The 15,977-nt window shown below is 40.8% G+C and overlaps 2 protein-coding genes across 9 annotated transcripts in view; one reads left to right on the top strand and one right to left on the bottom strand.

The window, feature by feature from the left end:
* The window catches only part of PCCB (propionyl-CoA carboxylase subunit beta), a 97,503-nt gene extending 89,188 nt beyond the window's left edge, over positions 1-8,315 (top strand). For both annotated transcript variants that reach the window (XM_045903721.3, XM_045903722.2), the window contains exons 11-15: positions 4,413-4,520; positions 4,772-4,872; positions 5,225-5,323; positions 6,709-6,808; positions 7,997-8,315. In XM_045903721.3, the coding sequence (XP_045759677.1) occupies positions 4,413-4,520; positions 4,772-4,872; positions 5,225-5,323; positions 6,709-6,808; positions 7,997-8,118 (530 nt within the window). In that variant the 3' untranslated portion in view covers positions 8,119-8,315. The remainder of the gene's footprint in view (positions 1-4,412; positions 4,521-4,771; positions 4,873-5,224; positions 5,324-6,708; positions 6,809-7,996) is intronic.
* A 5,169-nt stretch (positions 8,316-13,484) lies between these two features.
* The window catches only part of STAG1 (STAG1 cohesin complex component), a 415,977-nt gene continuing 413,484 nt past the window's right edge, over positions 13,485-15,977 (bottom strand). For all 7 annotated transcript variants that reach the window (XM_064587431.1, XM_045903718.3, XM_064587432.1 and 4 more), the window contains 2 exons: positions 15,580-15,660; positions 13,485-15,493 (listed from right to left, as the gene is read on the bottom strand). In XM_064587431.1, the coding sequence (XP_064443501.1) occupies positions 15,470-15,493; positions 15,580-15,660 (105 nt within the window). In that variant the 3' untranslated portion in view covers positions 13,485-15,469. The remainder of the gene's footprint in view (positions 15,494-15,579; positions 15,661-15,977) is intronic.

Below are 15,977 nucleotides of genomic sequence, written 5' to 3'. Positions count from 1 at the left end.
GCTCTTCTTCAACACTTAGCCGGACTTAAACTGAGCTTAGGGATCAGCCCAAGGTTAACTCTTAAGATCTTTGTAGGTTATTTGTTTTGTAATGTGTTTTCATTTTTATTCATCTTCAGGTATTTCCTTTTCTCAGGTCTTTTCTGAGCATGCATCTGGTTCTGGGCATATCTGTGTCTTTCTGAAATCCCCTGTATACATAGATGTTCTTGAGTGCCCTAATTTCCCAAAGAAACTGTTTTGTTTTTGTTTTTTTTTCTCCTAGGCCTTAGGTGATTGAAGCATAATCTTTTGCCTCAGATATCTGCAGATTGTTCCTTTGTTTTTGAACAATGTCTGCTACTTTTCTGGCCTGGGTGAATTCCAGGTTAGGTGAAACAGATGAAAGTCCGTCTTTCAGACAAGTTAAAACAGACCTATGTGATAATTTGTGACTGAGGTCTTCTCTAGAACTAGGGAGAGTGTGGGGCAAGTGTAATTAAGAACACCAACAAGGCTTTACTACTATTTCTAAGTTGCCTTTTTTCTTGATTTTCTTTTGATTGTTGTAAACCTTCACTTATTCCAGAGTTTCTGCTTGTTTTGTTATGTTTCTGTTGGAGGATAGGAGGGTGGAGCTGCCCACTCCGCCATTTTGTTTAAAAAAAGTGTTTAAAGTCAGGAATTCACACCCGTTGAAAATTGTATTTTGTTCCTCCAATAAGTTCATAACTGTCCATACATTCTTTTAGTTTCTCCTTTTAGCTTTGTCAGTCCCTGGCACAGACTTCACATGGTTTCTTGTGTCTGCTTTAAGATCTTTCTCAACCCGTGACTACCTCTGCAGGTATAGGTTGACTTTCATAGGCTCACTTTTTAAGAAACTGCTTTGCTTGTCCTGGAAATTTTCTCTATAAATAGCCAGGACATCTATCCCAGGGGCCCTCCCCAGCTCTGGCTGGAGCCTGAACACTTGATTCCATTGTGGTTCCTTGACTTCTCTTTTTCTTGGCTTAAAAATTCTTTGTGATGTTTATGGAGGGCAAGATGTGGAAGTTCAGTAGGTTACTGCTTTTTTGAAGAAAGCTTTGTTTTATTGACTTCTTCATTCCCTGTACTAAAAGCCCACTTCAGAGGCTCAGATAGGGAGCTTCTGTTCTGGTTCTCATTTTTTCTTATAGGAATTAGCCAAGGCTCTTTGGACACTCTCTGGGTGCCAGGCTCTCTGTACAGCCCTGGGACTAGGCCTAAGATGCTAAGACCAGGCCTCTGGACATGGGGCCCATTCCGTGGCAGCTTGGGGCTGCAGGTTTTCCATTTCTGTTCATTTTCCCAATGATTACGTATTGTTTTGCTTGTCAGTGCTCATCTTTCTTTTCAGTTTGATTTTGAGTGTAGCCTCTGGGTACTTTTTGCAGTTTCTTAATTTAGAATTGTTTTTTTTCTAGGACTTATCACTCAGATTCTTTATTTCAGATCATTAACATAGATTTTGAATAGAAAGGAAAGAAAGGAGATTTAAAACATTTTTCTTTTATTGAGTTATAATTTACACACAGTAAAATATACAGCTTTCAAATGCTCATTTTGATAGGTTTTGACAGTTTGACAATTGTATACAACCTTGTTATCACCATCCAGAACTAGATATAGAACATTTCTGTCATCTCAGGAAATGCATTTAGCAAGAGAGAAGTTTTACCTGTTTTTCTTTTCTGAGTTGTTTCTTTTTCATGATTTCTAGCGTTCTTTATATATTTTGAATGTGAGTCCTTTGTCAGATATGTGTATTGCAAATATTTTTTTCCTGATTAGTGACTTATTTATTCAGTAAATTAATGGTGTCTTTTGACTCACATTATTTTATTTTATTTTATTTTTTTAAAGATTTTATTTATTTATTTGACAGAGAGAGACACAGCGAGAGCAGGAACACAAGCAGGGGGAGTGGGAGAGGGAGAAGCAGGCTCTCTGCTGAGCAGGGAGCCCAATGCGAGGCTCGACCCCAGGACCCCGAGATCATGACCTGAGCCGAAGGCAGATGCTTAACGACTGAGCCACCCAGGCGCCCCATTGACTCACATTATTTTAAACATCTGATGAAGCCCCATTTATCAGTGTATTTTATTTATGATTAGAGCTTTTGTGTCTTTTCCAAGAAATCTTTGCCTACTACAAGGGTGCAAAGATAGTCCAATATTATTGCCTAGTTTTGTAGTTCTGGGTTTTATATTAAGGTCTGTGATCTATTTTGAATGGATTTTTGTATATAGTTTATAGTGTGAAACAGTCTAATTTCGTGTGTATGTGTGTGTGTGTGTGTGTTTTAAGATACAGATAATTGTTTCATCACCATTTGTTAAGAAGACTTCCTTTCCACATTGAATTGTTTTGGTGTCTGGTCTAAAATCAGTTGTGTGGTTCTATTTCTTCACAATGTATCCTGTTTCATTGTCATTTTGTCTGCCTTTATGCCTTTGCCATATTGCCTTGATTATTGCAGCTTTGTAGTTCTCAGTGGTTCTCAACTTGGGGTACTATCAGGATCCTGGGGACATCTGACAGTGTTGGAAACATTTTTGGTTGTCACAGGTGTGGATTCTGGGGGGGGGAGTGGGTGCTACTGGCATCTCGTGGGTGGAGGTCAGAGATGCTGCTAAACATCCTATACACACAAGACAAACTCCGACAACAAAGAATTATCCAGTCCAAAATGTTGTTAGTGCTGAGGTTGAGAAACCGTGCTTTGTAAGTCTTGGAAAGTCAACTAGTGTAAGTCTTCCAATTAAAAAAAAAAAACTGTTTTAACTATTGTTTCCTTTGTATTACCATTTGAATTTTAGAATCTGCTTATCAATTTCTATAAGAGAATGCCTATGATTTTGATAGTAATTGCTTGAAAATATAGGTCTGTTCAGTATGCTAGCTTAGTAAACTTTAAATCTAAGATAATTAAATAGTATATAATATTTAATAGTATACAATTATTATATAACAATATATATTTTATTCATTATATATCATTTTATAATATATTAATATCCATTAATAATTAGTAATATTTAATAGTATATAATTAAAATTGAAGACAATTAGAAATTTAGTTTCTTGGTTGTAGTAGCTGTATTTCAAGTGCTTAATAGCTCTAGTGACTATCATGTTGAATAGTACAGTCAGAGAAGATTCCTAGAAAGTTCTTTTGACCAGCACTGGTATAAATCACTTTGGGAATTTACCCATTCTTCTGATCCATGGGTGTATAAGTGTTTTTTTGTTTTTTGTTTTTTTTTGTAGATACTCAAATTATGAAAATTCCACTGTACTCCTAGGTTACTGCTAGCTTTTTTTTTTTTTTTTTTAAGATTTATTTATTTTAGAGAGCAAGCGCGTGAGCAGGGGGAGGGGCAGTGGGAGAGAAAGAGAGAGACTCTCAAGCAGGTTCCGTGCTCAGTGTGGAGCCAACACCAGGGTTGATCTCATCACCTGGAGATCATGACCTCAGCTGAAACCAAGAGTTGGTTGCGTAATCGACTGAGCCACCCAGGTGCCCCACTGCTAGTTTTGAGTTATGACTGAATATTGAATGTTGTCAGATCTTTCTTTCTATTGAGAAGACTATATGGTTTTTCTCCTTTATTTAGTATAATTTCATTGGTTTTCATGTGTTAGATCAACTTTGACTTCTTGGGATAAACCCCATTTGATTAGGATGTGTTTGTGTTTTTATATATTGCTGGATTTGATTTGGTAATATCTTAGGAATTTTTGCATCTGTGTTCATAAGGGAGTTTGGTCTCTATTCTTAAGATGTCCTTATTTTGTTTTGGTATCAGGGTAATGTGGCTTTATACAGTATGTTGGGAACTATTCTAGGAGAGGAGATACACTAGTAACTGAGCTCTTAATCTGTGCCACTTTACAGATACCATCTCCTTTAATCCTTACAACTATGGTAGGAGGTAGTAACATCCCAACTTTGCAGGTGAGGAACCTCAGGCTCAGAAAGGGAAAGTAAATTCCCAAGGGCACATAGGTATAACTGGTAAGCCAGAATCTGATTCCAAGCTACGGGGAGTCTCTAAGAAGAACAGCCCTTGAATGATACCTCCCACTATTGGTTCCATGTGGGGAAGTCAGGCTGTACCCCAGGTGGCAGCAGTCCTTCAGCTTATGAGGCAGAGTCTTGCTGCCTGCAATAGGCTGTGCTCCCAGCAAGAGAGCCTGTGCCCTCAGAGCCAAGGCCACTCCTGGATGGGTTCTCCTGTCTTCCCTGTTTTTCCTGGAGTGTAAGCGTTCCCCTTTACATTCCCTGATGAGGAAACTTTGATGCCTCCATAAAAATCAGCTCTGGATGCTTGCTGAGGGTACAATCCCATGTGGGTGGAACTGGAAATTGCCCAGAAGCTCAGCATGGATAATCCCTCTCATTCTAGGATGTTTGGATATTAATTCATCTGTGAAAGGGGCTCGTTTTGTCCGATTCTGTGATGCATTCAATATTCCACTCATCACTTTTGTTGATGTCCCTGGCTTTCTGCCCGGTAAGTCATTGACAGAACTGGGGGCTAGGAGAGGTGGTTTTGCCTGGTAAGGCACCCACTTTATTTGGAGGTTTTCTTGGAAAATTCTCTAAGGATTTGTGACATCTCTGTATTCTAGGTGTCTGGAAGATGGGCTGTGGGGTGGGGGTGGCTCTCGGCCCTTTGGGGAGCAGGGGAAGACCTCATAGCTGAGAGTGGCAGTCACACCTTGTGAGGACTTCTGTATCTAGTTACTCTTCCTCATGATCTAGGCACAGCCCAGGAATACGGAGGCATCATCCGGCACGGTGCCAAGCTTCTCTACGCATTTGCGGAGGCAACTGTACCCAAAGTTACAGTCATCACCAGGAAGGTGAGGAACTTGTGTCAGAGGCTGGGAGGCCATTCCTGGCAGCTTGGCCATGTTTGGAGGTCTGGCCAAGAGTTTCAGGAGGGCTGGGAAAAGGAGTATACCTTGCTCAGTCTGGGAACTGAAAGCATTAGTGGGAAAAAGCCAGAAAAGACAGTGAACATAAACTGTGAAAGGCCTCTGGGTGTGTCCAGGTATTCTCAGCTCTGGCTTCCTGGCCTCAGAGACATTGGGCCTTCAGTAGCCCAGGAAGGCTCTTCTCTTTTTGTCCTCATTTCACTTGGCTTCCTAGAATGTTTCAGGGCATGATCTGTTTGATTTAGGCTCTAACATTCAGCATTTGGGTCTGTTCCAGGCATATGGTGGTGCCTATGATGTCATGAGTTCCAAGCACCTTTGTGGTGATATCAACTATGCCTGGCCTACAGCAGAGATTGCAGTCATGGGAGCAAAGGTGAGGGCTTCTAGCTTTCCCTTTGCCTGGGTCCGGGTACTGCACTGTCCCAGCAGGAGCTCATAGGTGGGAAATGTTGGAGAGAGGCTAGGACCCCTCGGATGGGCCAGGATTCCACGGAGTTGGGGCCTAGACCTTGAAAAGTCTCCCATCTTGAGCCGCAGGGCCAGCTCTGGCTCCTGTCCTGCACTTGCACTTCAGGCACATGCTGGTATCTTCATGCTCAGGGTGAGAGGCCCCTGAGGGGGTTTTGAGATTATCAGTAAAGGGGAAAGGGTTGAGTAAGCTGAACTAGCCTTTGGGAGGATTGGATATTGCCTGTAACTCCATCTTCTCTCTTGGGGTAGGGGAGTGGGGTGGCTAGAGCCATTCCTTTTAGCCCATAGAAGCTGAACCGTAGTTCTGACCCCTGGTGACCCCTGGTGACTTGCCCTGGTGGGCAAGGTATAGCAGTGCTCCACCTTATCCATATAGGGCACGCTCCAACACCCCCAGTGGAGGCCTGAAACCAGGATAATACCGAACCCTATATATGTTGCTTTTTCATATACATATTTACTTATGATAACGTTTAATTTATAAACTAGGCACAGTAAGAGATTAACAATAATAAAATAGAATGATTAAAACAATATGCTGTAATAGAAGTTGTGTGAAATGTGGTCTTTCTCTCAAAATATCTTGTACTCACTGTTGTGATGTGAGATGGTAAGATGGAGTGAGGTGAAGACCATAGGCACTGATGTCAGGAGGTTTATCTGTCCTCTTCTGGAGTGTGGTTGATCCTGGGTAACTGAAATTGCAGATGAGCAGGGACTACTGTACTTCTGTTGCGTAGTAGCCTGGTCTCCACTCCTTTCCTGCTTTGAAACAGCTATTGGGATTGTACCAGATAACTCCCTTGACTCTCCCCATAGCTGACTTTTAGGGGTTCTGAGGTCAGGGCTCATCTTTTAGTCCTCTCTGTTTCTATATTTGCAGTCCAGTCTGCCTGCCTTTGGCCACTGAATTGTGTACTCAGGATAAGAAAAAAGGAAAACAGCATTTGACTTCCCTTGATGCAGGGGACCATGGATCTAACGGTGGAAAACAGGCCAAACATCTTGGCCTCAAAGAAGGATAGGTTCAAGTGGACGGAGTAGGATGGAATTGGGTACACAGGCTACTGGCTTTGCCTGGCTGCCTGTCGTTGGGGCCACAGCTGAACGTCCCATCACATAGCCCCTAGAATCATGATGGTTGACTCCAACAGTGCTTACCTCTAGGCCCTTCTCTCCAGAGCACTTTGATTTACCACGAAGTTCACAACCACACACTGTGATAGTGAGTTGAGGGAGGTCTACCCAGGTTGGGACTGCCAGTTAAATTCATTACTCTCATGACAGGGTGCTGTGGAGATCATCTTCAAAGGGCATGAGAATGTGGAAGCTGCTCAGGCAGAGTATATCGAGAAGTTTGCCAACCCCTTTCCTGCTGCAGTGAGAGGTAGGGACTGTGGTGGGGAGGGCAGCATTGGTCATTTGCTGGGTCACTTGGTCATTCTTTGATTCCCAGAATCTCACATAACTGTCCTTTGCTCTTACAGTTGAATCTGGAGACGAGTGAGGGGTGGGCTTGTCCCTGGGCAGTCATCACTTAAGGACGGTATATATGCTGCTTTGGTAACCAGGATCAAAACAACATTGCTGAAATGGCTAAATTTCTTAGTGTTGTTCCAGTTACCTAAGTATTGTGTAAAAACCCAATCTAAAACAAAGTGGCTTAAACAACCAACTTTTTTTTTTTTAAAGAATTTATTTATTTGAGAGAGATAGTGAGAAAGAGCACGAGGTAGAGGGAGAGGGAGAAGCAGGCTCCTTGAGCAGGGAGGCTGACATGGGGCTCGATCCCAGGACCCTGAGCCAAAGGCAGATGCCCAACTGAGCCACCCAGGCACCCCCTCCCCTTTTTTTTGCTCATGTTTCTGAGGGTCATCAGTTTGGCCTGGGCTCAGTTAGGTGGTTCTTCTGCTGGTCTTGCCTGGGATCAATCATGCAAAGATAGCGAATTGGTAGTTTGGGGCTGGATAGTCCAAGATGGCTTCACTTACATGGCTGCTGTTGGCTGTCTGCTAGACTCTGCACATGATTTCTTATTCTTAAGGAGGTTACTTCACACTTGGTGGTGTCCTGAGGGCAGCAAGAGGGTAGGAGGGGAAGCTGCAAGGCACCTTGAGGCCTAGGTTTCGAAATTGCACAGTATCACTTCTGCCACATTTTGTTGGCCAAAGCAAATCACAAGGTCAAGTGAGGAAATTGAATCCTTGATGGGAGTTGTTGTGAAATCACATCTCAGAGGGGCTTGTGTTACAGGGATAGGAGGAAGTGTAGTGATTTTTGAAAATACAAATGTATTTTCTTAACTTTTATTTCCTGTTGACTTCATCTTGGCAGGGAGGGGATCAGATTTCATTTTCTTGCCAAGTGCTCCTAGGCCAGAAGTTGGGGCCCTGCCAGAGGAACAGGGATGCTCCTAGGATGCAGGGGAAGGTTCACAGGGTCCTTGCCCTCTTATAGTAACTTGGGTCCTGCTCACACTGTTGGCCCCAGAGATGGTGCCCAGGCTGAACACAGACTGGGGGGTGGCATTATCTGGGGATGCAGATGATCTTCTTCCTTTTCTGTGCTTCACCAGGATTTGTGGATGACATCATCCAGCCTTCCTCTACACGAGCCCGAATCTGCTGTGACCTGGATGTCTTGGCCAGCAAGAAGGTACAGCGCCCTTGGAGGAAACATGCAAATATTCCATTGTAAACGAATCAAAGGATAATAAACCAAGAGCCAATTATTGCCTGGCCATTCGTACCCATCCCTGCCTTTTGCAATCACGATACCTGGAAATATAAATACCAGTAATTACTTGAAATGGCTGTTTATTAAATTCTAGGAAGATTTCATTTATGCCTTACTGTAAAATTATTTGCTTTATTAAAAATTTGTTTTAACTGGTATTTTTTGAGCAAATCTCATTTTTTATGGTAGAAATCTGAAAAATCAAGAAAACAGTAGAGTATTGTCACTTAGAGCTGATCCTTATTTGACACCTCTTGTATTTTTTTCCTTTTTCCCCAGATTTTTTTTTCTCTGTAGGTGAAATAAGCAGCTTTTAGGGCAGAGTACTTAACTGCTTAGGCTTCAGTTTCCTTACTTTTAAATATTTAATAATGTGCCCTTAATTCCTCTAGGCATTGTTGAGGATTAAATGAGATGTTTGCAGTTGTGTCTGGCAGAATGGATGCTAGGTAAGCTGTAGTACTCTATATTAGGTGCTTTTTAGAAATGTGTTCTCACATTTTAAAAAACTTATTTTGGAAATTTTCAAACCTGTAGAAATGTTGCAAGAGTGGTATTTGTATACCTTTCACCTAGATTATCTAGTTAATTGTCTACATTTGGTACATCTCTTTCATAAATATATAATTATTATTTTTATTGACCCATTTGAGAGTAATTTGCAGAATCATGACACTTTATCCCCCTGCACCACCAAACATCAGTGTTTATTTCCCAGGAACCAAGGCTCATTGTCTTACAGTCTTTCATTACATTGACATTTGTTGGAAGAGTGGTTGCCCATTATTTTGTAGAATATCCCTCAATTTGGGTTTGTCTTGATTGTTTCCAGATGTTCAGATCTAGGTAAGAGTTATACACAAGAATGTTCTTTCTCTGTATCACATTAGGAAGCACATTATGCTAGTTTTTTCCATTATTGATGAAATGGACTCATCACTTGGTTACAGTGGTGGCTGCGAAGGTTACCATTTTTTCTTTGTAATTAATAACTGATCTGGGGACATTCTTTAAGCCTGTCAACAAACTTTCATCCAGTACTTTTAGTAATCCATTGATGATTCTTGCCTCAATCAGCTATCTTGTGTTGATTCTAAAATGTTTGCATTTCTAACCCTATCATTGTCTGCATTTGTTAGTTGTTAGACTCCTGGAAGAGCTTTCTTTTCTGTTTAAAAATTTTCAGTATCTGTTTAGACTCATTCTTTTTTAAAAAACATGTTTTCCTAAAATAACTTTTTCTTAGTATGCTATCACCCTGTCAAATTTTCAGACACACATTAACTAGTTCGTTACATTTTTTTTCTCCCTGTCCATCCCTACTCCACCCCCAAAAGATGAGATTGGGAAGCATATATTATAGTTGAAATCTGTTTGGTATATAGTAGGTGTTTCATAAATGTTTTAGTGAATGAATGTATCAAAGAACAAACTCATGGATTCCTTTAAAATTTAACGTGTTACTCATTTTGACACTTAAAATTTCAACAGGAGCTTCTTTAAAGCTGGCTCTTTGACCCTTTTGATATGTCCCAATAATTTTTGGCACAATTCCTTATTTTTTGACACAGAATAATGTACCAGGCTCATCTTTTATTTCCCTTGCCCCGCCCTGGATTCAGTGATTTCTCCCGAGTCCTGGTTTTAGTAGATGTCACTTAGAAGCTAAAATTGGCAGATGTTCACATTGATGCTGGGGTGTCATTGCTTCTAGGTATTTTCAGCAGACTAGGAAATATTTATACAAATTTGTAAATATAAAGTATATGAGGAACATGTATGTATATTATGTACTTATTATATATATGTTTAAAATCATGAGTTCATACTGGAACTTTAAATCCCAATCCAACATACAGGTTCTTCTTTGCTTTCCCCTATTCTGTATTTACGTATTTATCTCACAGGGGTAAAACTGGGTCCCATTATCTTCAATATAATTTACTCACTTGCTCAATCTTACACTAAATACAGAAGTTTGAGAACTTCTAAAGTTCAAGACTCTCTTGTAGTTCTTTTGTCTTTAAACTGAAGGTACATGGTCAAGTTATTTGTATTTATGTTACCCATTTGAAAGAGAGTCCTTTTTTATGTTTGTGGACCATTTTAGTCCCTGCCCCCATCTTTGTTGACTTTATTTGGCTGAGGATGTAAAGCATTAACGATTATATTAGAAAGGGAGATTTTAAGTGGTTTCAGCATAAAGGTCAACTATGGAGTGCTGTTTCAGAGTGCCCCATGGGGTGTGCTTTTCTCTGTGGTGAGAGCCCTGGGTCTTCCCACCACTGATGACTTTCCCTTGTCCCAGATCCTTAGCTCCAAAGGAGCTTGAATGTTCTGTCATTTTCAAGCTCAACTTGAGCTATATCAGTATGTGACTGTCTTATATACTTTTCCCATTTCTACCAGCCACCCCATCATTCCAGGTAGCCAGGCTTATGCCTCTGGAGTTTTTCTTGAGTGTCTCTCTTCCCTTTCCAGGTGATTGGGAATCTCCCATTCTAGGCAGGCTCTAAGTGGAGGTATCCCCACTGGTGTTTGTGTGTGTCCTACCCTCAAAGCCAGAAATCTTCTGAGCTAATAGACTTATTCCAGGTCAATTTTGTTGCATTTATCTGCTCTAGCATTTCCCGTGCATAGTGCTCTGCTCTACAGTCTTTAGCCCACACAGAAGGTTCTGTGTCCCTCCCTTGCTTGCCAAGTGAGCTTAAGCCTACAGCCCCATCAGTTCCCCCTTGGAACACCCTCTTGTTGAATAGCTCCAGTTTGCTCATGCTCAAGGAAAGACCTGACTGACTTGGTTCATCTTGACCTGCAAGCTTGAACTGATTTTGCTTATTGCAGGTGTTTTTAAAGCATCTGACCATGCATTTTTTTTTTCTGTATACGTATTTTTGTCTTCATAAGTAGATGATGAGTTTCTAGTGGGTAGAGACTGTTTGGCCCGAGGTTCTTTATACTCCTGTTTGGTACAGCAGAAAGATTATAAACCATGGGAAAGGAGTGACAGCTGACTCCTGGGCTTTTAGAGGCCTCTTAAGTCATGCAGGTTGGTTAGCATGTGGCTCAACAGCTTAAAACTGATTAGCTAGTCCCAATTTCTGGGGTCAGCTAACCTAGGATTTGGACTATTTGGAGGATGACTGCTATAGTCCATTTGAAAATAATACATATACAAGCTTGTGTGTTTTTCGTTTTTGAGGAAGGGTGTCCAAGATGTGTTGGAAATCTGGACACTGAGAAGGGCTAGTTTGGGGCCTGCTCTAAGAGGTAGAAGCAGCAGCCTACTAAAGCATTTGGGCAAGAGGCTTCTGGGAAGCCTCGAAGTGGAGATGGTGGGGAAAATCCCATCCAATAAACCAAGCCTGGTGGCTAAGGAAACACAAAGCTGCAAGACCTTGCAAGTAGACCAGCATCTATGGATGACAAAATGCCTTGAGAATGGTGGCAGAGTATTCTCCAGTGGCATCTGTTTAGGAATGCCTTTCCCAACTGGTATTCTCTCCTTAAGGGGGAAAGAAAACCGTGGAGTCTCGTAGCCAGAGAATTTGGGTTTACTGAGCAGAGCAGTGGCAAGTGTCTGTCTCTAGATTGAGAGCAGGTAATGTGGTGAGAATTGAGGTGAAGTTTAAGAGGTACTGCGAGTGACCTACTAGACCTGCTCCTGTTCCTCTTGCCTTAAGTAAACCAATTCTTCCTGAGCCACACAGCTAGAGTGGTGAACGGTGATTTGAACCCAGGCAGGTTTGTCTGAACTATAAGCCTGTCTTCTAACCATTCAGAGCACTGCTTCTCAACTGATGAAATAGGTGGGATGAACTCCTACGGGTGAAGTGAGAAAGGTTGTAGTGAGTAGGGATTGTCTCAACCCAAAGAGCTACTAAATTTGGAAAGCTTTCCTACCTCACGCATGACGACCTGTCAGTCCTCTTTTTGAATTGCTAGAATAGCGGGGAGCACATTCACAATGCAGCCTTCCAGTTGCTTGTGTTGACGAAAAGTTCTTCCAGGTCCTCTTCTCACTATGTCTTGGTCTCCTCAGTGAGTTCTCTGCCTCTGGATGCACCGATGCTTTGGCTGCTGCTGGTGCTTTAGATATGGTCTGCCCAGTCAGAGAAGCCTGTGAAGGACACTCACCCATACACTGAGTTAACACTTTTAATGGAGTTGTTGAACCAGCCTAAACTTTACCTGTTTGACAGATACGAGTATTTTATGTCCTTCTGATTCTAAAGGATTTCTAGAGACTGTGGCTTTATTTTTTTTTTAGGGAGAACCACTGGTCCTCATGCTGTTGCATGTCTGTGGGCATGGGATCTCCACCATTCCAAACAGGAGCTATGGCCACTTACTGGGCAAAGCCTCAGTTTGGGGCCTCTGTGGAGTCCAGCTGCACATCTGGGTAGATGTGGCAGCCTTAGTAGGGAGGTTCTGACCATGTACCTACTCTCCTGGATGGTGAGTAATGCCTCCTTTATGTGTCCTCGAGAGCACAAAGCTGTCCTTCAAAAGGTGATGTGTAATAAAGACCCCGAGTAAGGTATTTAGGAGGGCATGGATGGAACCTTACCTGAGTTTGGTTTGGTATCAAAAGCCTGAGGTGGGGGACACTAAGCCTTTATTTTCCATGAAGACACTGTTCCTTGTTTGATGGTTTCTTTTCTGGAAGCAGGGCAAATACAGAGTCACAGTCAAGTCACATCTGGGAGGTTTCAATCTTGTCCCAGGGTAGAGTCACACTGGGTAAAGCTCTGGTCTAGTCTCATCAGCTTTTAATTCCAAAGATGAGCTGCCACAGAGACCTTCCTTATTACCTTCCTTCTTGGCTGCCTAGAGAATTCACCTGCTGATTTAGCCCTTGCATCCCAGTCTTTTCTGCACAGACATCTCAGGCCATGTAATGAACACAGCCCAGAGAACAAGGCCAGGACCATAAAGTGTAGTGCATGAGTTTTTAAGAGTGATATCTGGCACCAATATCAAGAGAAACTCTTACACAGCCCTGTAGAAGCCAAGTGATCTTTAAAGATATGCCTAGGGGCTAGATCTCAGGCAGGGGAAGGATCTAGGCTACAAACCCTGAATGCCTCCTTGAAAACAGCCTGCAAGAGACCTCCTCTTGAACCACAGACAATCTCTCCAGGGAAATTCAGGGAATGAAAGAAAATGAACTAGTCCTTAATTTTTTTCCTTAAACAAAAACAAAACTCACTGATACAGTTAACAAATTACCTGAATGAGCAAACTTTGAGCAAACTCTCAAGTGCAGAAAATCATCTTTTTAAAACTTTACCTAGTAAGAAAGAATAGGATGACTACCACAAGCCTGATTTTGAATAGTTTATTAAAGGAAAGGTGAAGCATCAATTTCAAATTGTACAAAAGGAAAAAAACCTCATATTGCAAATGTACAATTTACAGAATTACTAGCAAAACCAATCAAGGAGACACTGAAAATACAAAAATTCGATTGACTTCAAACTGAACTGCAAACCCACTGGAGTAGATATTAAGCCTTTTTTTTTGTTGCATGGTAGTCTACAATTCTAAGCATCTGTTTTCCACATGAAACTGTCAAGCAAAGGATCACTCTGTGCATGTGCCAGGGCACCTCCCAGCTTCCTCCTTGGCCAGAACCATAGGCAGGGCTGGCAGTGGTAGATAGTCCAGTTATTCCTGCCCCTTCATGTCCAGTGAGGCCCACATTTCTGGAAGAAAGTGAGACCCCAGCCCCTCAAACTGGAGCCCAGGAATTGCTAAATTAGCAGATATAACATTTTTGGTGACCAGGTTTTTTCAGAACTGTACAAATATTGAGAAAATTCTGTTTTGTGTTTACTAAAAGAATGAATAATCCATTTGCTTTCCCAACAAAAAATAATCATTGGGTGCACAGATTAGTAAAAAAATGCTTTTCATTTTTGGTAAGAAGGGAAAGCCTCATGATTCTGTTACAGCTACTTTAAAAACCAGCCCACAAACAGCTGTGGATGGATTGGTTTGGAATTGAGGCTTACTTTAAAAAAATCAGAAAGGTAGAAACTAAGTGGGCTTTTTAAAAGAATAGCAGCAAGTCATAAAAGTCTAAGCAGAATGTAACTCTAAACCATTGAAGGCTGTCCTGAAGATTCATAATTTCTTTCCCCAAAATAATTAAAATGCACATTTAACACTGAAATGTAGCTGTATTTCAAGGTAAGCTTAGGAACTTCACCCTCTAAGCACAGACTTCTATGCAGCACATACTTCTATAATTGGTAAACTTAATTCACAAAATTAGCGCATAAGGTATTAAGTGCATGGGAAGTAGACACAGTTATGTTACACTTAAAATTACTTTTGAATGGCAAAGAAGTTCTTCATGATTATCTTTTTAAGAAAACGGAAGTCTATGTAACTTGAATTTGGCAGGGCATGAAATAAGTAGTAAAAACAGCAAACCGATAACTTGAGAACCATTTTTGTTTTTCTGAGAATACTTTATTTGCTGGTAGAAGTTGCTAAAAATGCACAGAACAAATACCAATAGAAAATGTACTGTATTTGAATCTCCCTATTCTATATAAAATGAATGGTGTACAGCATCTGTTGGAAAATGGCTGCATGGACATTTCTTATTTTATGCCCCCTTATAAATAAAAATAAACCTTTTTATTCAAGAGTATATAAAATCTGGGAATCCATATCCACAGAGGGTGTGTGGTTTTTGGCAGAGATGCACTGTCAGAATTTCATCTTAGCTTGTCAATATTCTGCTCCTCCGTATTTCTGTATTCCACAAGGTCAACCAAATCCAGTGAGCTCCAAAACACTCTTCGGCAATTAGGATGAGCTGCTTACTCATAGTTTTAATAAAAATGGTTAGCTTTTAAAACATAAAAAGGCAAAATGTTAAAACGGTTTTTAAATTGTACAACAGGAAAATAAAGTTAAAAATATTTTTTTTTTTTTACTCAATGCTGAGTTTTCATAAAACAGGTGTATAACAGTGTTTATTTTGACAGCTGTTTTAAAAATTTAAAATTTTTTCCTCCCTCCAGAAAAACACACACATCTGTATTGGGATAAGTCCAATATTAGGACACAAATGATTTTTCAGGTCAGTCTTTCTGAGGTGACATTCACCAACATTCCCTTGGGTAATTTACATGCTCCTCTTCTGTCACTGCAAAAAGGGATTGACCTCAATCATTTGATTAAAAAACAAATCAGATCACATCAAAAGTGTTTTTTCCCCCATACAAGCTATCACAGTATATAGGCCTCTAGCTCTAAATAATAGAGTTCCATATTTGTAAATTTTCTTCAGACTTCAGAACATAGGCATTCCAAATCCCTAGAAAAACGAGAGACACAATTAACTTCATGCATAAACAAGATCCAGAAACCGTAAGTAAAAAGCAGTAATAATTTAACATTTACTGAATCGTCTTCTATGATAGCTGCGGAATCAAAGAAATCTGGCCTCAGCTCAGCTCTTTCTCGCCGATTTCTTGATGGGGGCTGGAAAGAGAAGCCAAAATGTTTTCCTGAGATACATTAAGATGGTAAGCAGCTAATATTCTGATGGCATCACAAAATAGAGCTGTTGAGGATCAAAATTTGAAAGGAAAAGAATGTGGCTTTTACATGGAGCATACATTGTAATTTGAAATCCTTTTTTAAAAAAAAATGAATAAACTGAATATGGAAATGCATATAAATAATTTTGGGGCCTACAAACTAAAATTCATCCCTAAATTCCCCAAAGCCTGTAGATGGAAAGCTATTGAAGGGAGGGGAGAGACTGCAGTGACATGATCTCCTTTACATTTCTTAGA

The sequence above is a fragment of the Mirounga angustirostris genome, unplaced genomic scaffold, assembly GCF_029215605.1.
Source record: "Mirounga angustirostris isolate CCGP_5_RB_7025 unplaced genomic scaffold, mMirAng1.0.hap1 SCAF_1, whole genome shotgun sequence".
NCBI classification, from domain to species: Eukaryota; Metazoa; Chordata; class Mammalia; order Carnivora; family Phocidae; genus Mirounga; species Mirounga angustirostris.
The sequence above is the reverse complement of the archived record's forward strand: the minus strand, read 5'-3'. Positions and strand labels throughout refer to the sequence as shown.